General features: G+C 46.8%; 1 protein-coding gene across 6 annotated transcripts in view; it reads left to right on the top strand.

Annotated features, from left to right (window-relative positions):
- SAAL1 (serum amyloid A like 1) overlaps positions 1-21,599 on the top strand; it is a 55,902-nt gene extending 34,303 nt beyond the window's left edge. For 3 of the 6 annotated variants that reach the window (XM_075326927.1, XM_075326928.1, XM_075326930.1), the window contains exons 2-13: positions 2,733-2,890; positions 3,022-3,141; positions 7,484-7,567; positions 7,673-7,752; positions 8,427-8,486; positions 9,558-9,673; positions 13,250-13,430; positions 14,003-14,085; positions 14,338-14,526; positions 15,339-15,529; positions 18,176-18,268; positions 18,386-21,599. In XM_075326927.1, the coding sequence (XP_075183042.1) occupies positions 2,733-2,890; positions 3,022-3,141; positions 7,484-7,567; positions 7,673-7,752; positions 8,427-8,486; positions 9,558-9,673; positions 13,250-13,430; positions 14,003-14,085; positions 14,338-14,526; positions 15,339-15,529; positions 18,176-18,268; positions 18,386-18,466 (1,436 nt within the window). In that variant the 3' untranslated portion in view covers positions 18,467-21,599. Of the gene's footprint in view, positions 1-157; positions 263-1,682; positions 1,759-2,732; positions 2,891-3,021; positions 3,142-7,483; positions 7,568-7,672; positions 7,753-8,426; positions 8,487-9,557; positions 9,674-13,249; positions 13,431-14,002; positions 14,086-14,337; positions 14,527-15,338; positions 15,530-18,175; positions 18,269-18,385 lie in introns of those variants that run through there. The other 3 variants (XM_075326932.1, XM_075326931.1, XM_075326933.1) reach the window with 3 other exon arrangements.
- Positions 21,600-22,911: the final 1,312 nt, after the last annotated feature.

The following is a 22,911-nucleotide window of genomic DNA, read 5'->3' as shown; positions in this document are numbered from 1 at the left end:
AGGGGTAATGATACGTTGGGATCACGGGATCTAACCTCTCTTTTTATACACCCTAACCTCTTGTTTGCTTTTGCAGCTGCTGCCTGACATTGAGTGCTGCTGCTCAGCTTATTTGTAATGAGAATACCCAAGTCCTTCTCCTGTTCTGTAGTCCTGGATTCTTCTGCTCTTTTCATTACATCTTTAGGACCCAAGTTGCAGTACCCACAATGACCACTACATGGCCTATGGCGCTGTGGTCTTCCAGCAGCCTCAGCACCAGGTACGAGCTGATCGTGGGGGCACCGTGTGACCCCCCCCTTACTGATCGGATATTGATGACCTATCACAGGGTGAGGACATCAATATCTCTGTCACATTCATCCTCTTTAAAGAAAGAGCGAACTGACAGAATATTTTTTTTGTCAAGCATTTCAGCATCTTGTCTATCACGATCCATGTATAATATAACTTACTGTATCCGGAGAGTGAGCGGTTGGGTCAGAGGACACCCCAAGCACGTGTATAATATAACTTACTGTATCCGGAGGGTGAGCGGTTGGGTCAGAGGACACCCCAAGCACATGTATAATATAACTTACTGTATCCGGAGGGTGAGCGGTTGGGTCAGAGGACACCCCAAGCACATGTATAATATAACTTACTGTATCCGGAGGGTGAGCGGTTGGATCAGAGGACACCCCAACCACATGTATAATATAACTTACTGTGTCCGGAGGGTGAGCGGTTGGGTCAGAGGACACCTCAAGCACATATATAATATAACTTACTTTGTCCAGAGAGTGAGCGGTTGGGTCAGAGGACACCCCAAGCACATGTATAATATAACTTACTGTATCCGGAGGGTGAGCGGTTGGATCAGAGGACACCCCAAGCACATGTATAATATAACTTACTGTGTCCGGAGGGTGAGCGGTTGGATCAGAGGACACCCCAAGCACATGTATAATATAACTTACTGTGTCCGGAGGGTGAGCGGTTGGATCAGAGGACACCCCAAGCACATGTATAATATAACTTACTGTGTCCGGAGGGTGAGCGGTTGGATCAGAGGACACCCCAAGCACATGTATAATATAACTTACTGTGTCCGGAGGGTGAGCGGTTGGATCAGAGGACACCCCAAGCACATGTATAATATAACTTACTGTGTCCGGAGGGTGAGCAGTTGGGTCAGAGGACACCCCAACCACATGTATAATATAACTTACTTTGTCCGGAGGGAGAGTGGTTGGGTCAGAGGACACCCCAAGCACATGTATAATATAACTTACTGTGTCCGGAGAGTGAGCGGTTGGGTCAGAGGACACCCCAAGCACATGTATAATACCTGCCTCAAAGGTCAGCATTATATAGTGTATGGGGAAGGTCGGGCGGGGCAGATATTGTTCTTGATTTTGTTATTTAGGGATGTTCTTACTTTTCGTTATCCCTTGGCCAATCTGAAATGTCAGGTGGTTAGCACAAGGTATTAATTATCTGCTGAGCTGACCTCAGAATTATCAGGTTTTATAGACATGCATTAAAGGAGAAGAAAACTAGACTATCAGCTTAATATGAGCAGCGACTGGTACCGGCCACATATGGATGTGACTGTATCTGCAGGTTCTGGAGATATGCGATATAAAGTAGTGGTTATACGGACAAGAACTGTTCTAAGCTTCCTGGTACTTGTTCTTACAGAATAAATGGCTGATACCTGAGAACAAAATAATGCACTGGACGGTACAGGAAATATAAATACATGAAAAAACATTGGTAAGAGGTTTACAGTTCCAAAAAAAACTGCTCCTGAGTTACATTCTGTATTATACCCCAGAGCTGCACTCACTATTCTGCTGGTGCATTCACTGTGTACATATATTACATTACTGATCCTGCACTGATCCTGAGTTATCTCCTTTATAATACTCCAGAGCTGCACTCAATATTCTGCTGGTGCAATCACTGTGTACATACATTACTTATCCTGTACTTATCCTGAGTTACATCCTGTATTATACTCCAGAGCTGCACTCACTATTCTGCTGGTGCAGTCACTGTTTACATACATTATTTATCCTGTACTGATCCTGAGTTACATCCTGTATTATACTCCAGAGCTGCACTCACTATTCTGCTGGTGCAGTCACTGTGTACATATATTACATTACTGATCCTGTACTGATCCTGAGTTACATCCTGTATTATACTCCAGAGCTGCACTCACTATTCTGCTGGTGCAGTCACTGTGTACATACATTACATTACTTATCCTGTACTGATCCTGAGTTACATCCTGTATTATACTCCAGAGCTGCACTCACTATTCTGCTGGTGCAGTCACTGTTTACATACATTATTTATCCTGTACTGATCCTGAGTTACATCCTGTATTATACTCCAGAGCTGCACTCATTACTCTGCTGGTGTAGGCAGTGTGTACATTCATTAATTACTGATCCTGTACTGATCCTCAGATGCATCCTGTACTATACTTCAGAGCTGTATTCTCATTCTGCTTCTAAACTGAAGCATGCAGAACTATGATTGCAGCTAGTTTTGCAATTATGTAATGCAATGTATTTTGCTATTCACAATCAGTAGGTTTGTGTAACTGTGGGAATAGGAGAACTGATTTCTCTCTATTGGTGTGGGGTGTAGTGGGTTATTTGGATAGATTTCTTTGGGTATGATGTATACAGTTGTGTTAGTAAAAGTTAAAACCTTTTTGTTTGTTTTTTCTTGTCCAGAGAAAGACGAAGAAGACTCCAGCCCGAATCGCCCAGACATGGACCGCAACCCGTCCCCACCAACCAGTGACGATGAAGAAGGACAGACGGAAGACTCCATAGGGAGCACGGTGTACAGCAAGCACTGGTTCTTCAGCACCCTGACCCGGCTCATCCAGGTGAGGACGTCACGTCCCGGGAGTCTATCATCATTTTTAAGTGGGGCTCAGGCACCCCGCTATCCTCGCTGCCGCACTGAGCTGTAAAATGATATATGTATCAGTCAATGAACGTGATTCTCTACCTTCAGTTTGTCACAGAGAGAGACAAATCCCAGCCGGCTGATGATGATGATGAGGAAACACCGACGGAACTGGATGAAAACATGGAAAACGACATTTGTAAAGTTTGGGATATGTCGATGAATGAGGTATGGAGACAAGTGGGAAAGGTTCCACAGCAGCACAGAGTGTTTCAGGATAGGGTTGGGTTGGGTTGATATTGTTAGAAGTTATAGAATTATAGTGCGGTCACACCGCCGTATGTTTCGTACTAGGATCGCACCGCAGTACTCGGTTCAGTTTGACAACCGATCCGAGGACTGCGGTGCGATCTGAGGACTGCTGCATAGAAATACACACTCAGGTCAAGCAAGCCGCTGGCAAGTGCAAGTGTGGCGCCCCTGACCTGGTCAGGCACCACTGAGTACTGCACCCATGCTGGGACAGTACTTCTAGGTAATCCTAAAGGCCAGAATGAGGTGTGTACGCACAGACACATAGCAACCAGGTCTCCCACACCATTAGATGGGACCCTTGGGCAGTCTCCAGAGGGGACTGGCCTTCAATTCTTGTCAAGGGGTGTAGTGGAGGGGCTGGGAGTTAAAGTGCAGAGATTGTCAGGGAAACGAGGAGAGCCAGTCTGGCAGTGGAGCGCGGCGGTTGCTAGGCAGACATGCGCGCTCACACTAGTCAGACCCTGCGCGGTGTAGTGACAGTTGGCGGGGGAGAACGGTCACGTGGTCAGTCAGTCAGTCAGTGAGTACGAGGTTGCCGGTGACTAGGCACGTACGGGCAACAGGTCCCTAGAGCAGACTCCAGTTTAACTACCTGCTAAACCTGCCAGTGAGGGGAACTACAAGTACCTCACCAACCTTACAGAGTCCGAGCCTCAGCAACAACGCAGGGATCCATAAGGGGACAGAGCTTGAAGCCGTCTCACCTGGTCCACGCTGGCAACAAACGGTCCAAAAAGAGGAGAAAAGGCAGTTGCGACTCCCTGGATAGACCCCACAGTACTTCAAGTCAGGGGTTATCCGAACACAGAAGTGCTAGGAAAGCGAGCTACCTGTTACCCTCAGACTGGTCCGAAGGAGCCCTGGTTCAGCCTGGTTTATGTCAGCATCGCCCGGGTCCGCTCACCACCACAACAACAACAACTAAAGTGAGTAAAAAGCAGTTAAATGACTTTTGGACTCTGCCCGAGTTATTCTACACACCTGAGCACCTGGGGCCATCCTCACTCACGGGAGGCCACACCATCTGCAGAACCCGTCAGCCCCAGACGCTCGTAAAACCTGCAGTGGCGGTCATCCGTATCCCTGACCGCAAACTGTGAGTGGCGTCACGACACATACAAAAAACTGACATTCCTGTCGCCATATTAAAGAAGACCCGGTGGCATGCCTGAAGCTGGAGTGACATCCCTGGGTTGACAAACAAGCATTGTGCTGCAATCCTCAGATAAGTCAGACAGCCGTGTGACTGCACCCTTAGCGTTACTTCGGGGAGGGAGTAGGATTCCACAGCAGCACAGAGTATTTCAGCAGGGGGGCGTGCTAATTTTGTGGGAGGCAAGTCTGAAAGTTACCTATTATATAGCGCAAGACCCCAACAGAACAGCACACAGCTCCTCAAATACTCTGTTTTGCTGGGGATCTGGCTTTTTGCATTTGGTAACCTGACCTCACACATAATTACCCCGAGCCTGCCCTGAAATACTCTGTGCTGCTGTGGAATCCTGCTCCCTCCACTATGTATTTCCTATCCTGTAACTTCCAACAGTATCCACACACTCCCTTCCTGAAATACTCAGTGCTGCTGGGCTCTTGCTTTCTTCCATTATGTTAATGTGCGACCTTCCATAAGATCGGCGTATTTCAGGAGTGAAATGTGCCGATCTTGTGGGAGGTCACAGATTGAGAGAAGTGAAGCAGCAGGAGCCCAGCAGCACAGAGTATTTCAGGAAGGGATTGTGTGGATGTGTTTGGGAAGTCACATAATGGAAAGCGTAGGATGCCCAGCAGCAGATTTGAAGGGGCTTTTTCGTGCAAAATCCGCACCAAAAAACCCCACAAAAACCTCTTAACATACGCTCACACTGTGGAAAGAGCAGGATCCCCAGCAGCACAGAGTATTTCAGTGTGTGCTGATGATGTGACCTCTTCATATGATGAGGCCATGGCTGCTGCAGACCCCCCATGGCTGATAACATTTCACTATAATGCAGCCGTATCTTAAGCCTTGATCAGTAAAGGTCAGAGCTTTATTTATTGCGATGTCTGGCAGCGGAAAGTAGGAAAATCTCAATCTACAAACACACGTGTAATTGTCAGATTAGGATTAACCTTTTAAAACTGGATTAGACATTGTGTTTTTGATAAAGATCAGTCATCTAGTGAGATCCGCACCACTCGGATCCATGCTGGAAAGTCTGTCTGGGGTCTGTAAAGAGGAGGCGCTGCCGAATATTACTAAAGGTCCAGTCACACTAAGCAACTTACCAGCGATCCCAACAACGATAGGGATCGCTGGTAAGTTGCTAGGAGGTTGCTGGTGAGATGTCACACTGCGACGCTCCAGCGATCCCACCAGCAACCTGACCTGGCAGGGATCGCTGGAGCGTGGCTACACGAGTTGCTGGTGAGCTCACCAGCAACCAGTGACCAGCCCCCAGCGCCGCGTGGAAGATGCTGCGCTTGGTAACTAAGGTAAATATCGGGTAACCAACCTGATATTTACCTTGGTTACCAGCGCACGGAGCTACACGTGCAGAGAGCAGGGAGCAGTGCACACTGAGCGCTGGCTCCCTGCTCTCCTAGTTACAGCACACATCAGGTTAATTACCCGATGTGTGCTGCAGCTACATATGCACAGAGCAGGGAGCAGCACACTGCTTAGCGCTGGCTCCTTGCTCTCCTAGTTACAGCACACATCAGGTTAATTAACCCGATGTGTGCTGCAGCTACATATGCACAGAGCAGGGAGCAGCACACTGCTTAGCGCTGGCTCCTTGCTCTCCTAGTTACAGCACACATCAGGTTAATTACCCGATGTGTGCTGCAGCTACATATGCACAGAGCAGGGAGCAGCACAATGCTTAGCGCTGGCTCCCTGCTCTCCTAGTTACAGCACACATCGGGTTAATTAACCCGATGTGTCCTGCAGCTACATGTGCACAGAGCAGGAGCCGGCACTGACAGGGAGAGCGACGGAGGCTGGTAACAAAGGTAAATATCGGGTAACCAAGGACAGGGCTTCTTGGTTACCCGATGTTTACTGTGGTTACCAGCCTCCGCAGAAGCCGGCTCCTGCTACCTGCACATTTAGTTGTTGCTGTCACACACAGCGATCTGTGCTTCACAGCGGGACAGCAACAACTAAAAAATGGCCCAGGACATTCAGCAACAACCAACGACCTCACAGCAGGGGCCAGGTTGTTGCTGGATGTCACACACAGCAACATCGCTAGCAACGTCACAAAAGTTGTTCGTTAGCAGCGATGTTGCTAGCGATGTTGCTTAGTGTGACGGGGCCTTAAGGCCTTGTGCACACAGGGTGGGGTTTTTTTTTTGTTTGTTTCCTTAAGCTTCTTTAATCAATAAAAGCAAGGAAAAGTCATCCCAGAAAAGTCTGAGAATCCTGACATTGCTGCTTTTTTTTTTCCTTGCTGTTTTGTTGCTGAAAAAAGAAGCAGCAGGTCAATTGCTTTAGCGTTTTTTCCTGCTTTGTTGCCCCAATTGACCTCAATGGAGTAAGGCAGGAAAAAAACTCCATGTGTAATGCCCATGTTGCTTTCTTTGTATGTGCTTTTTTTTTTTTTTTTTTTTTTTTTTTTTTACATCACTGATGTTCCCTGCAGCCTCATCTTGCGATCTTTATGGTGGGACCTACTGCAGGGAGCTGCGGTGACGTCACAAGGTGAATCCAGTTCATGCCCGGGGTTTCCTGTTGATGCGCCGGCATGAACTCAGTTCATGCCTCCTTGCTTCCAAAGCATCTATGTCACCAAAATTACATCCAGCAAGGTCCCACATTAAAGACTGCGAGGCCTAGGTGCAGGAAACCCCGGTGATCCATCGGCATGAACTCTGTTCACCTTGTGACGTCACCGGGGTTCCCTGCACCGAGGCCTCGCAGTCTTTACCGCGGAATCTTGCTGGAGGACACTCCAGTGATGTAGGTGCCCTGGTCTGTGAGGCGATCCGTACCTCAGTAACCCGGGGTCGTCATGGTGATGACCCAGGGTTACCATGGCAGCAAACGGGTCCCTGTCATTGCATAACAATGACCCGATCGTCAGGGAGAGGTAAGCGACTCCTCTCCCTGCCTCCTAAATGCTGCGATTCCATTGATTGCACAGCATTCAGGGATTTAAACTGTGTGTGTGTGTGTGTGTGTGTGTATGTACGTACGTCTATATATATATATAATCTGTACATGCATACAGACACACTATGATTGTATGTTCTTGTTATTTTTATTCTATTCCAGGAGGTGGCGCTCTTCCTTAAGGAGTTTAACGCTCCAGAAATATTTTTAGGCATCATCTCAGAGTCCAAATGCAACCGTCTCACAGTAAGTAATGCGGATGGCAGATTATCAGGCTGATATACAGAATACAGCTTTCAGGCACAAAACCTCCTGACGTTCATCTTGTGGCACGCGTTTTTTCCCCCTCAGGAAATCTGCGTGGGTATTCTGGGTAACATGGCGTGCTTCCAGGAGACGTGTATAGCCATCAGTAAGAACGACAACTTGGGGTAAGTGTTGAGAGCTCAGCAATAATCATTTTTATTTCTATTGCACCAACATATTCTGCAGCACTGTACAATTTAAAGGGGACATGTACAAACAAGATAAGACTTTACAGAGTAAAACATACAGAGGAGTGCGACTCCTGCTTGCAAGCTTAAATCTATGAGGGAATAGGGAGACACAAATGGTAAAAACTGCTTGTCATGTCCAGTCCGGCCATCAGTATAATAGTGGCAAACAAACAGCGCTGCATAAACCGGTCACCAGCCAGTATGTGCACGAGTCCAGGTACAAAGAGCTACAGCGCGCGCAGAAGCGAGTACAGGGGATAGTTAGATTAGTGAGGTGATAGCTCAGTCGAAAGCAATGTGTTTTTAGGGCACACTTGAAATTGTGAATGCTGAGAATTAAGTGAATTGTCTGGGGTAGCAAATTCCAGAAAACTGCTGCAGCACAAGAGAAGTTCTGTAGACTGGAGTGAGAGGTTCAGTTTATAAAGGATGTCAGTCTTGGGTCATTAGCAGAGAGGACGGGTACAGTGATAGACAGAGATGAGGGAGGAGATGTAGGGTCGTGCCAAATTATTGTTGTCAGAGTTTTTGTCAGATAGGAATAAGCAATTGACTTGTAAGCGTTCTTAGCTTCGGTCATGACTTGTGTCCTTCTGCTCATTTTCTAGAGAAGTTCTGCTGTTGCTGATGTGTGACACGGACCCCCCAACCTTGCTAGAAACGACCAGGTATGTGCATATATCTCAGCACAGACATAACTGGGAATATGGCATCAACATCCGAGACAGTGCAGTGTCCTGGGGATCTCCTCAGCTTATTCCAGAATCTGCTGATGTCTACAAGTAGAGAAAACAGAACAAGTCAAAATCTGCAAAAAAAAAATATGTGCAGGTACACATTGTGCAATACTTTTCACTCATCACTAGTTATGAGTGCCGTGTACCCGAGCATGGTAGTGCTCACTCATCACTAGTTACGAGTACGGAGCACCCGAGCATGGTAGTGTCCTCTCATCACTAGTTACCAGTACTGAGCACCCGAGCATGGTAGTGCCCGCTCATCAGTAGTTACGAGTACTGAGCACCCGAGCATGGTAGTGCCCACTCATCACTAGTTACCAGTACTCAGCACCCGAGCATGGTAGTGCCCACTCATCACTAGTTACCAGTACTGAGCACCCGAGCATGGTAGTGCCCGCTCATCAGTAGTTACCAGTACTGAGCACCCGAGCATGGTAGTGCCCACTCATCACTAGTTACCAGTACTGAGCACCCGAGCATGGTAGTGCCCACTCATCACTAGTTACCAGTACTGAGCACCCAAGCATGGTAGTGCCCGCTCATCAGTAGTTACCAGTACTGAGCACCCGAGCATGGTAGTGCCCACTCATCACTAGTTACCAGTACTGAGCACCCGAGCATGGTAGTGCCACTCATCACTAGTTACGAGCACCTGAGCATGGTAGTGCCCGCTCATCACTAGTTACGAGTACGGAGCACCCGAGCATGGTAGTGTCCGCTCATCACTAGTTACAAGTACGGAGCACCTGAGCATGGTAGTGCCCGCTCATCACTAGTTATGAGGACTGAGCACCCAAGCATGGTAGTGTCCGCTCATCACTAGTTACGAGGACTGAGCACCCCGAGCATGGTAGTGCTCGCTCATAACTAGTTACGAGTACAGACAGCCTGTTAATAGGATGGTATAATGCTTCATTCTTCATGTGGTGGCGCTTCTATACATCCAGTATAGTCGGTGCAGTGAGGTTTTTCCCTTTTATATCCCGTCCTCTGTTCCAGGCTGCTACTGACATGTTTATCTCAGGTGGATGTGATGAGCACTTGGTTGGAAAGGATCAAGGATCGGCCGACTGTGCGAGACAACCTCTGCTTCATCATGAGCAGCTCCACCAATGGTAATGTATATAACGCTGTGTGACGTAAGGCTGTGTTCATGCCACATTTTATTGCCTCTGTTGATCGTATACATAGGGTAACGTTCTTGACATATATGCTAGACATCTCAGCAGTGCCTCCGATTAATAATCACTAGAGTTGAGCGAGTACCTAACTTATTCGCACTCGCTATACTCCTAACGAGCACTGTCTAATACTTGCGTATTCATTCCGAATAGCGCATGCAATGCAAGTCAATGAGGAAAAACTCTCAATGTAACGAGTAACTGGAATTCCGCACTATTTGCTACTCATAATTTGATCAAGACTGGGATTAGGGGGTTTTAATGGCCCACAATCTTACCCTCACTATAAAAGGGAAAATCAATCCAGAACGGTCTATAGATAACAATTTTTATTTAGAAATAGAAAAGACGATTCAATATATAAAAAATTATTCCATGTGGGGTTTCACAGAAGCACATAAATTACATCAAAAAGTTGAACAAGAATAGTGTGACATCCAAATAAGCCCTATAATAGGACAGCACAACAGTACCTGATCGCAATAAACAAATTCCATGGAAATTAAAGTCAGAATATATGGAAAACACCCCCCCCCCCAGGAAGACAAAATCGAAACGTGCGTCTGGGTTGGACGCACCCCGACACCTACGCTCGGCACCTCTCTTTCATGGGTGAGTCTGGATGATGTTGGTTGTAATCTTGAACGATATAGATTAGACAGCCTCATTGAATGTGTATTGGGTGCATGGACGCTATTATAGTGCCACTTAGTGTCTGTTTGCTCTATATTTGGACAATCTTATTTTGGACTTAATACAAATCACCACGGTTTTCCATGTTTCTAGGTTCTGGATTGATTTTTTTCTTTATAGTGAGGGTAAGATTGTTGGACATTAAAACCTCCGAATCCCAGTCTTGATCATATTATGTGTATGCATGGGGGGTGGTCGGTTTACCAAAAATGAATGTCCATCTTTTCCTTGCCTTTGTTCTAACTATTTGCTACTCGCACGAATAGTACGGCATTTCAAGTTACTCGTTACATTGCAAGTTTTTCCCATTGACTTGTATTGTATACGGTATTTGGAATGAATACGTGATATGAGTATAGCGAGTGCGAATAGTTAGGCACTCGCTCACCTCTTCATTGATCATGCGCGTCTGACTCCAGCACGGCCCCTGAACATCACCAGTCTTGATGAATTTGGCCCTTTGAGTTTTTAATCTCGCCCCAGCTACTGTTCTAACAAATGGAGGAACCGTGGCCGAGCTATAATTCGCTATCATTAATAAAGTGGCATAAACTATATCAGATACGTGCTGCGTGACACAGCCGGCACTGGTTTCACATTATCACACGGTGGCTCTGGGGCACTGGACCTGACCACATTCTGTTTTAGAAAACTGCTTGCAGGCTGAATAGCAAACGACACCACTATAAAGTCTACTCTCATAAAATACTATTTTATTTCATAAATATTAAAACAGAACAGTAGTGTTGTTCTCATCAGGCATATTAAAAATACAATAAACACACATATAGGGTGCAGGTGTCAACCAAGTGTTATCCCCTCGCCTGAGGACAGCCTCAGACCGTGGTTATATGATGAGGATAGAGTGGAGACGTTAGTTGGTCACTGTCAGGGTGATACTCGTTAATGTAAATACTGTATCTACCTTCCTTCGCAGTGGTTAGATATCTACACTTACAATGAACCTGTCTCCGCTCAGGGTATACGTCAGCCTCACCGTCCTAGCTACCCTCTAGCGGGGGTACCACCACCAGAAACATAGTGATTTAAGAGTGTAAACATAGAAATAGAACCATAGACAACAAAGACAATTTGCGTTAGATGTCCAGGGTTCTTCTGTTTGGTATAGTTTCCCTAGTTAAGAAGTACTGGATTAGTTAGGTTAGAGCTTTGAAGCACCACTTAGCTTATGGGCCCCCAGCTCTCCCGACGCGTTTCACCCCCCCCTAACGCAGTACGGGGGATCATCAGGGGATATCATCAGTAACACTCCTTAGAGATAAGGACACAAGGGGGTGATCCTTGCAGTTAGGATCGTAATACTTGTTCCCTTGTTGATACATATTATATAGTTAGACGACTTTCTCAGTCCGGATAATTGTTCGGGTTTTCATTGGTTATTTCCTGGATTAAGGTTGTATATTCACGAGTTGTGAACTGTGTAGGCAGGGTATCAGTGTCCACTCAGGTACTCAGGCTGATAATGGAGGCCGAGGGAGAAATATTTTCCTATCCTAGAGGGGTATTAATGAGGTGATCCCGTAGGGTTGGCTGACCTCTGGTATATCCTGTAAGGAAAAGTAGGAGTGGGAGAACTAGGTGAAGGGAGGAATGCTCACTGACCCACGATGTGTTGACTAGATATGCCCCAAAAGTATATGCTTCCGGCAATGCGGGTGAAATACTTGTAGGAGAATCATGAAGGTGTAGAGATGTATGATTCCAGGTATATACGTATCCTAGAAGCATGAGCTCAACCAGTAAGGACTGTAAGTCCCGAGTGGCAGCCACTCTATACACACTGGGATCTCATGGTAAGAAGGTTCCAGACCGGCCGTAGCGTCCTCTCTTTACTTGACTGTCTGGATCGCCTCGCAAGTTTTTCCCCATTGACTTGCATTGCACACGCTATTCGGAATGAATACGTGATATGAGTATAGCGAGCGCCCTCCTTGCCTGGGAGCCATTTATGATAGACGGTAGAGGGGGGCGGATAACCTTGCCAATGGGCTGTAAACTATAAAATGTAAAAATCCAGAGAGGATTTATAGTAAGAGGTAAATTGCAAAGTTGCTTGTTTTTACATGTATTTTGAGGACATGACCCGTTGTCTCAATCAGTAAGGGCTAAATTGCATAAACACTAACCTGCAGTTAATCTTTAAGGTCTATCCGGCTTTCAGTCAGAGAAGCGGCCGACATGGCTTCAGTCACTGCTTAGTATACAGAAGCGGAGGCTGTAACCACACCCTAAGGGGTACTTTGCACGCTGCGACATCGCAAGCCGATGATAGCGATGCCGAGCGCGATAGGCCCCGCCCCCGTCACACATGCAATATCTTGTGATAGCTGCCGTAGCGAACATTATCGCTACGGCAGCTTCACACGCACTTACCTGCCCTGCGACTTCGCTCTGGCCGGTGACCCGCCTCCTTCCTAAGGGGGCGGGTCGTGTGGCATCACAGCAACATCACACGGCAGGCGGCCAATAGAAGCGGAGGGGCGGAGATGAGAAGGACGTAAACATCCCGCCCACCTCCTTCCTTCCGCATAGCCGGTGGAGGCAGGTAAGGAGATGTTCCTCGCTCCTGCGGCTTAATACACAGCGATGTGTGCTGCCGCAGGAACGAGGAACAACATCGTATCTCCTATTGGTGCGACATTATGAAAATGATCGACGCTTTTACAATCGTTTATCGGCGCATCTAGGCTTTACACTATGTAATCTCTGTATATAAAGTATGAATGTCATTAGTGTGATGGACAGAAGACATTGTCTTTATGTCGCTTTCTGTATATTGTGTATTTTGCTCTCCAGGGGACCTGCTGGTTAAAGTAGGGGAGCTGGTGGACAAGCTGTTTGATGTGGATGAAGACTTGATGATCGACTGGATAAAGGCCGGGTGCCAGCAATCTGGAACATCGGGGAACGATCGTGAAGAAACCCCAGCGGTGCTCGGACTGGTGCCGTCACTGCTGGAGGCCGCAAAACAGCTCAAGTGAGTCTATACTACCGGATGTCAGCAACTCCCACTTTGAGACCCCCATACACATGAAAGTGGTCTGAATACCCGAATTTCATGTCTTTATGGGGGTCTTCTGGGTGTATCCTACTAACCCTCCTAAAATCTATTGCTGATTTTTCGTCATGTAAAATAAGGCCCTGTGCACACACTGCGTTTTTACCCGCTTTTTTTTTTTTGCGGTTTTGCTACAGAAATTTCTTGAGAAAATGGTTGTAACCTTTCTGCAGACATTCCCCAGCAAAACCTATGGGGGAAAAAAAAATAGCTGTGCGCACACTGTTTTTTTCTAAAGAAAATTCTTTCTGCAGATTTTCTTGAGAAAAAGAATGTGCATGTCCCTTCTTTTCTGCAGGTAGCTGCATTTTTTGCCATAGATAATGGTAAAATAACGTAGGGACCAATCTGCGGAAAACACGCATGCGTTATTGGTGCATTTTTTAAACGCAAGTGCGCAAATCTTTCAGCCTCTCGAAATTTCTTGCGCACAGGGCCTAATATTGCATTACATATGATTGCAGGTAAAATGGTTTGTTTCCATTTTTCAGGAATGACAGTCCCGAGGGCCTGGAGGTCTATATGCACATATTACAGCTGGTGACCACCGTGGATGAGGGTATCCAGGCCATAGGTAGGTCCAACAAAGAGCCCGAGCTGGACCATGAAGCTGCCGGTCACCAGTGCAAAGTCTGCAGCCCCTATAGCTGATTTCAGCCATAGTATATACAGCAGTGCAATGAGGATTAAGGGGGCGGATGTCAGATTGGAGAATTGTAGAGTAAATGCTGAACCCCATCGCTTTCTCCGTCATAGTAGACGTCACTATAAAATGTATATAAATTATTTGACTATTCAGTAATTCCGTTGCGATCTTCTCCCCCAGTACAATATCCAGAAGATGGAAAGCAGACATGGGAGTTCTTGTCTGATCTCGTGTGTCAGGACTTGTGCCAGCCGGGCGACCCTCCGCTCATCATACAAGAGCAGAAAACCATCTTATCCTCCGTCCTGGCCGTCATGTCTGCCATGTTTTCAGCCCAAACAGATCAGGAGTACACAGAGATCAAGAAAAGTAATTATCACCTCTGTGTTATCTGCAGCAACCTGGATTAAGCCTAGGTCACACGTAGCAGCGATCACGAAGACGATCTGACGTTATCAGGGTCGCTGGTGAGCTGTCAAACAGGCAGATCTCACCAGCGACCAGCCCCCAGCCAGCAGCGACGCATGTAAGCGATGCTGCGCTTGGTAACTAAGGTAAATATTGGGTAACCAAGCAAAGTGCTTCGCTTGGTTACCCGATATTTACCTTGGTTACCAGCGCTTAGCACTGGCTCCCTGCACTCGTAGCCAAAGTACACATCGGGTTAATAAGAAAACTGCATTGCTTATAGTTACCCGATGTGTACCTTGACTACGTGTGCAGGGAGCAGGCAGCCGGCTTCAAGAAGCTGCGGACGCTGGTAACAAAGGTAAATATCGGGTAACCAAGCCTTTGCTTGGTTATCCGATATTTACCTTGGTTACCAGCATCCGCAGAAGCTGGCTCCCTGCACATTCAGTTGTTGCTCTGTCGCTGTCACACACAGCGATGTGCGCTTCACAGCGGGAGAGCAACGACCAAAAAATGGTCCAGGACATTCAGCAACAACCGGCGACCTCACAGCAGGGGCCAGGTTGTTGCTGGATGTCACACACAGCAACATCGCTAGCAAGGTCGCTGCTACGTCACAGAAAATGGTGACTTAGCAGTGACGTCGTCGTCGCTGTCGTTGTGTGTGACATGACCATTAGACGGTGTAATTACTGCATCACCAGCAGAGGGGGGCAGACATCAGCTAAATGGGGGATTATATACATGCCCAGTATCCTCTCTTTTTCCAGATCTTCCTCTCATCGGGAGCCTGAGCCGGATCCTGGAGAATCAGGAGATTTGTCAAAGGAAGAACCAGGATAAGAAGCTCCCAGCGCGGTCCGAGCCGGAGGACAAAGTGTCCGAGGAAGATTTCCATTTAAAAATCCTAAAGGACGTCTGCTGCGAATTTCTCTCTAACATTCTGTCTCTATTGACAAAGGTGAAAAAAAGAAAAAAAAAATCCACGTTTCAGGCTTTTTTTTTAAATTTATATTAAATTGACCAGGCCTCATGCACTCAGTAATATAAATCCCTAGCACTCAATAGGACAAGAGTCTAATGATGCAAAACGTGTTTTATTGTATAGAATATCTGCAAAAGGAAAATTTACACCTGAACCAGATTTAAAGCAAAGCCAACGTTTCGGCCAAACTTGGCCTTTCTCAAGGTTTTGCGTATTATAGAGTTGGGGAAAATGACGGTCTTTTTGACGTCCAACTCGTCATTTCCCCCAACTCTATAATACGCAAAACCTTGACAAAGGCCAAGTCTGGGCGAAACGTTGGCTTTGCTTTAAATCTGGTTCAGGTGTAAATTTTCCTTTTGCAGATATTCTATATAATAAAACACGTTTTGCATCATTACAGCCTCTTGTCCTATTGAGTGCTAGGGATTTATTTATATTGTAGTTTGCTTCCCTTTAAGCACCCTGGCCTTATTCCTTGATCATGCACACAGTAATGTCATAGGTAAAGACTGATGGCACATCCTACCTTTCTAATGTGAACAGGTGCACTCTGCAGTGCTAAGATGTGGAACAATGAATATGGGAATATAGACATGCATTACTGCTATGAAAAACATACAAAAATTGAGATACTTGGCACCCAAAAATGGCCAGTTTTATGTGAGCTCAAGTATCTCAATTTTTGCATGTTTTTTCATAGCAGGAATGCATGTCTATTGTTACACATGACTTAGCGCTACAGCGTGCAGCTGTCACCTTTCTGTTACAATGTCACAGTTACATACACCCTTCATATATTATATAAGATCCTCCTTTGGATGCCATATTACTGAGGAAGTTGGCCCAAGCAGTGCATGAAGTGAGACAGTTCTGCATAATATGCAGTATTAATAAGTAATATGCACGTATGGCAGCAGAGGGAATATGGAGATGGACACATAGGAAATTATTACTTACACGGCTTCTTTCCCAAAACATCTTTTCATTGTGCCAACCACTAGGTGTCTCCCTTCTCTATATTCATAGATAAAAAGAACCTGCAGACAAAAAAGCGCAAATGGGTCTTACCCTGACAGACAGGGGGTGATAAAGGAGATGATCCTACTCACCAAAGATGGTTGTGAAAGGCACAACCCCTGTAACAGCATAAATCCAGATCAAAGGCAGCAGTACCCCAGGTGGCTGATAACAGAGAGAAATTGTAGAATGGGCTTTGTAAACCGCGCCAAAGATCACTGATGAAATCTTGGATTAATGTAAACTTTTTATTCTTGCACAGGTCTACGCGTTTCAGGAGACTCTGCTCCCTTCCTCAGGACCAAACACGCATAAGTTACATCAAATCTGTAGAAGTGTATGTCTGCCAGACATATATATACACAATGAAATGACAAAGAACCTCCCACAAAAAGAAAAAAATCAGACTTTTTCCCGCCGATTTTTTTCTTTTTGTGGGAGGTTCTTTGTCATTTCATTGTGTATATATGTCTGGCAGACATACACTTCTACAGATTTGATGTAACTTATGCCTGTTTGGTCCTGAGGAAGGGAGCAGAGTCTCCTGAAACGCGTAGACCTGTGCAAGAATAAAAAGTTTACATTAATCCAAGATTTCATCAGTGATCTTTGGCGCGGTTTACAATTTCTCTCTGTTCTCTATATTCATGACAAGCTACAGAGACAGATTGCTGGAAGAGGGGACAGGGCCCGGTCTCTCTGCTCCTGGTGTAGCATTATATATAGGCAGAACAGAGTTTTGGAGCAGGGCAGGCAAGCTCTTGGCTTGTAGTAGGAACAGATGACAAATCAGAGTCACCATTGTAATATTAATTATTTTTTTTCTTGATACAGCGCCGCCCTTGTGTACAGGCTGTGTCTGGTATTACAGAGCCCTATTTCTTATCCGCACACTACAGTTTTTTCTGCACACAAACTGCACTTTGTCAGAGAGAGCCTGGAAATGTCAAAAGAACGCTTGTAACGTAGATGCGTTTTTGGTTTGGTTTCAGTGCCAAAAAAGCGCCAAAAACACAGAAAACTCACCAATTTGATAGTGTTTCTCCTTACATTTTCATGACAAATGTTGACAAAAATGCAAGAAAGAATGAACACGCTGCTTGTACAAAAAAAAACCGCTGACAAAAACTGCAAGGTGCGCACAGCAAATCTGACTTCTCATGGACTTTGCTGGGAAATCAAATGTCAGAAAGTTCTGACAACAAAACTGCAGCTAAAAACGCAACACAAAATGCAGCGGGTGGCTCAGTGGTTAGCACTGCAGTCTTGTGGTGGCTCAGTGGTTACACTGCAGTCTTGCAGCGCTGGGATTCTGGGTTCAATGACCACCAAGGACACCATCTGCAAGGAGTTTGTATGTTCTCCCCGTGTTTGCGTGGGTTTGTTCCGGGTTCTCCGGTTTCCTCCCACACTCCAAAGACATACAGATAGGGACTCTAGATTGTGAGCCCCAATGGGGACAGTGTGGCCAATGTATGTAAAGCGCTATATAAAATTAATGTTGTGAGCCAGTCTGAGTCTTTGGAGAAGGGCAGCATACAGGTTAAATAAATAAATAGTGTGCACATGTAGCCTAATGTCGTGACCTCATATTCTCTCCAGGAGAATATAATGGAAGCGCTCCGGGAAAATCGCATCACAGAGGAGACGAGCTTGTGCGCGCTGCGGACCCTGCTCCCGCTCTATACCACATCTGTGAGTATTTTCAATTCGGATGTTCTGAACTGTTGTTACCTACAGGTACAAAATTAAATTAAATATATGCATATTAGAAATCAGTCGCCGTTCCTGTAATCATCTTTGCTTTTGCAGGTGGACAGCTTTATTGCGATTTTGGGTGAAGCCGACCCGACGCTGGCAAAAACTTTAAAGAAAGGGATCAAGGATTCATGAGTCGCAGCCGATCACTGAGCTCCTGTCTGTGCGACATCTCCTGGGATGAGAGCACCTCTCGTGTTTGGACTGATGTCAGCCAGCAGGTGGCGCTGTAATTTTTGCATTTTCATGACAACACAAATTCTGGAGATAATCTGGTTTATCAATACCAGCGGCTGGATACGGTCAGACTCCTCCATTACAGCAAATATTCTCTATATAAGAAAACAACAGTAGTGTCTGCTCAGTCTTATTTCTAAGAAAGACACTGAAGGAAAGACGAGGGTCTTATGGAAGACAATCAGTAATGCTGAATTGCCGAGCGCTCACCTTGATACTGGTTTCCATCCTGAAGAAGACGTTTATACTAAGAAACACGTAGACTTAATAAACGACTTGGATTATACTTACCTGGCGTGTCCTCCTCACATCGTCTGCATCTCGTCCATCGTCAGCGCAGATTTTAACCCTTCATCTCCTGTTCTCAGTCTTATTTCTTGTTCGTCTGCAATGTTTCACAAATATCAAATTCCAGATTGATTGGAATTTTCATTAATTTGCTTTTGGATATTCGATTATTTAAGTTCAGAACTCTTACTGAATCACACAATCATTTGTCACCTATCCACCGGATGAATGTGGGTCTGACTACTGGCATGTACTGTTCATTCACATATGATCACTATTCTTATACAGGGGTAGTAGTGCCAATGACTTTTAGTGGGAAAGGTGCTCCTAGGGATCAATAGCAGTGATTATCAGGGATTTCATAGATGTGAATGGGAACACTCCTATTAAAGTAAAGGGAGTAGTGGTCTCATGTGTACTACACTCCATTTACACAAGAATTTGGACTGGTAGCAATCCTGCGTCAACTGTGAATTGATTAATGGAAGTTATCCCAGTAATAAATAAGGCACTGTGCACATGAAACCTTTTAGACACTGGGGGCACCCACAGAGTATTCACAGGTGAATTGCATTAGGCCAGTTTCACACATCCTTCTCGTTGCCGGTTTCGCGGATCCGGCACGCTCCCATACAGTGAATACAGTACAATGACAGCGCTGTAACTTCCGGGTCACATGCGCCGGTCACATGACAGCACGTGACTGGCGCTTGTTGCGCTGTCATTGTACTGTATTCACTGTACGGGAGCGCGCCGCATCCGCGAAACCGGCAAAAAGAAGGATGTGTGAAACTGGCCTTAGGTGGCTGGGCTGGTGTTCTTGCTCCGCCACTATCATCTTGTACTCGAATTCCTTGTATAGAAAGCTGGCAGCTTCCCAGCAGAAGACGCCTGAACCATGACCGTGTCCCTTCTTTTAACTGGCTGAGGGTTTGGAAGACCTGAAATGATTAAAAAAAAAAAGTAACATAAGACGGAGCCAATCCACAGTAATTGTACTATGATATTGCTCTGCATTCTGCTCATTTTATGGGGCGCTAGTGCCGGCAGATTCTGTGCGCAATTCACCTGCAGACCCCATTGTTGTGCACATAACCATAGGGGCACTTTGCACACTACGACATCGCAAGCCGATGCTGCGATGCCGAGCGCGATAGTCCCCGTCGCAGCAGCGATATCATGGTGATAGCTGCCATAGCGAACATTATTGCTACGGCAGCTTCACATGCACTCACCTGCCCTGCGACGTCGCTCTGGCCGGCGAACCGCCTCCTTCCTAAGGGGGCGGGTCGTGCAGCGTCATAGCGACGTCACACGGCAGACTGCCAATAGAAGCGGAGATGAGCGGGACGTAAACATCCCACCCACCTCCTTCCTTCCGCATAGCCGGCGTGAGCAGCAGGTAGAAGATGTTCCTCGCTCCTGCGGCTTCACACAGCGATTTGTGCTGCCGCAGGAACGAGGAACAACATCGTAACAGCGGTATTTCCCAATTCATGGAAATGACCGACGCTACACCGATGATACGATTATGACGCTTTTGCCCTCGTTAATCGTATCATAAAGGATTTACACAGTACGATATCGCCTGCGACGCCGGATGTGCGTCACTTTCAATTTGACCCCACCGACATCGCACCTGTGATGTCGTAGTGGGCAAAGTGCCCCTAAGTGTTTTACTGTGGATTTGCTGCAGATTTCTCCGGTTACATTAAACCTGGTATGATCAGCCCCGGGATGGTCCTGGGGTCTCGGAATAAAAGGGATGGTCCAGTGTGTGATGAGGACTTTTTCATTGTTGCTAAAGATCAGAGCAGATTTCTTTCTCTGCATAGATCGTATTATATGAAGACATTTTTCTGTGGCTTATAATCCTGAGTGTTCCATTATTGTCCATTGGGCACCAGCTATTAAAGCGGGCTTTACACCCGCCCCCATCTGTTGTGCGACACTGGCAAATCGCTGCCCGTGCCGCACAATATCGCCCAGACCTGTCACACATACCTGTCCTGCGACGTCGCTGTGACCGGCGAACCGCCTCCTTTCTTAGGGGGCGGTCCGTGTGGCGTCACAGCGACATCACTGAGCGGCCGCCCAATAGAAGCGGAGGGGCGGAGATGAGTGGGACGTAACATCCCGCCCACCTCCTTCCTTCCGCATTGTGGCCGGGAGGCTGGGAAGGAGAGCTTCCTCGTTCCTGCGGTGTCACACGGAGCGATGTGCGCTGCCGCAGGAACGAGGAACAACTTCGTTACTGCTGCAGTAACGATTTTTGAGATTGGACCCCCATGTCCCCGATGAACGATTTTGCAACGATGCAAAATCGCTCATAGGTGTCACACGCAACGGCATCGCTAATGCGCCCGGATGTGCGTCACCAATTCCGTGACCCCAATGAGTTCGCATTAGCGATGTCGCAGCGTGTAAAGCCCCCTTAACTCTTCCTGAATATCGCAGAACTCGTCTGTAAGATTATTATAACTCGGCAATGATTTAATATTCCACTCCCGAATTGTGCCTACAACTCTGATTTGTCATGTAGGGCAGCCTGTATCCTGCACATACCGCTTCATGTCCCCTATAAGCAACACATTCACAGAATACTGGCTGCTGCATGTACTCCAGCGCAGGGGATTATTACCAGGTAATAAGGCAGTAAGGCTGATATAAAGGCCACTATGATAACAGATTGTATATAAACTTAAAGAACACCAAGGCCTGTTTTTTTTTTTTTTTTTTTGTTTTCAAGGTTTTGTAAAAATAAATTTTTAGTTTTTATGAAATTGACTTGGGTCTTTTATACGTTTACATGTAAAGTAGCTGAATACAGCTGCTGCTTGTTCTATATCACAGACTTGGTTTTTTGCCCCCCCCCCCCTCAAATTAGACTAGAGATATTTTGCAGCACTGACGATTTAACCGCTTCCCAAATCGTGGCAGAAATCTACAACACACACCGGGTGCAGATGTATAGAGCTGCGAACAGACCTAGCGCTAATTGCTCCTGGTTAAGAGCAACTGTCAGGACCTGCGATCCTGGGGTGCTGATGTTCGCTTGGAGTCTACTGAAGACCTCAGAGGTCACATTCATCCTTCCATGAGGGCCGGGTGTCATAGGAGGCCATTATTTTGTGATGCCCCTGGACTATCAGGTCGTCACAGGGTATTGCACAATCTGCCCTCCTGTGCAGTATCCAACTCCTTGGTTATGGGTCCCTAACCAAATGGTGTTGCCTACATCAGCAAATCAAAATCCTAGATACACCCGGCACCACACCCACTAGATACACCAGTGGATGGCTTGAGTGGAATAGAGTCGCCCACCTGGGGGGTCAGGAAGGGGAGGTGAGGAGTGTAGTCAGTGAGTCGGTGAGAGGGAGAAGAGAGAGAAGCCCTCGAGCTGTGAGGAGGTTGTCAGGAGTGGTGACTCCCATAAGGAAACTGTCTAGGTTGCAGACGGTGGTCTGGGCCTAGAGGAGTCGGACCCCCGGTTGCAGGGGATCGTGGCAAGGGGCTCGGATCTGTCAAGTAGGACAGTCGGCGGCCTTGCACCATCACCGGGCTGGGACCGAGGCACGACGGGGTACGTGGACCCTAGGTCGGGGAGTAGCTGCATGCAACCCGATAATTCACCCGTGGAGAACAAAGCCTTCAAGATTCGTTCCCAACCTCTCCAAAATCGGGGTACTAGCGCAACGAAGGGGAGATAGAACTTTCCACCCAAAACGGTCCTGAAAATCCCAAGCGTGAACCCTGAGAGCAAGCTCTCACACTGAGCCATAGTGGGGAGCGGGACCCAGCAAGTTTCACACTACTGGGACCACCAGAGAAATAAACTTAGTGTCAGGAGGCAGGTCACGGGTCACCAGGCAGCACCATTGGGGACAGGACCTGAACTAGCTCCCCACAGCGGTGTCCAGAGACTTGGTTTACCTGGTTGTCAGTGTCTGATTCATGGACTGAGTGAGTACGAGAGTGATCCCTGCACCCCACGGCCTAATCCTCCCACTCAGTCCCCGGGGCACCTCCTACCCGTGGAGGGTCACAACACCTGG

Source organism: Anomaloglossus baeobatrachus, chromosome 10, assembly GCF_048569485.1.
Source record: "Anomaloglossus baeobatrachus isolate aAnoBae1 chromosome 10, aAnoBae1.hap1, whole genome shotgun sequence".
Lineage (NCBI taxonomy): Eukaryota > Metazoa > Chordata > Amphibia > Anura > Aromobatidae > Anomaloglossus > Anomaloglossus baeobatrachus.
Note: the sequence above shows the minus strand (reverse complement) of the source record. Positions and strands in the feature narration are given on the sequence as shown.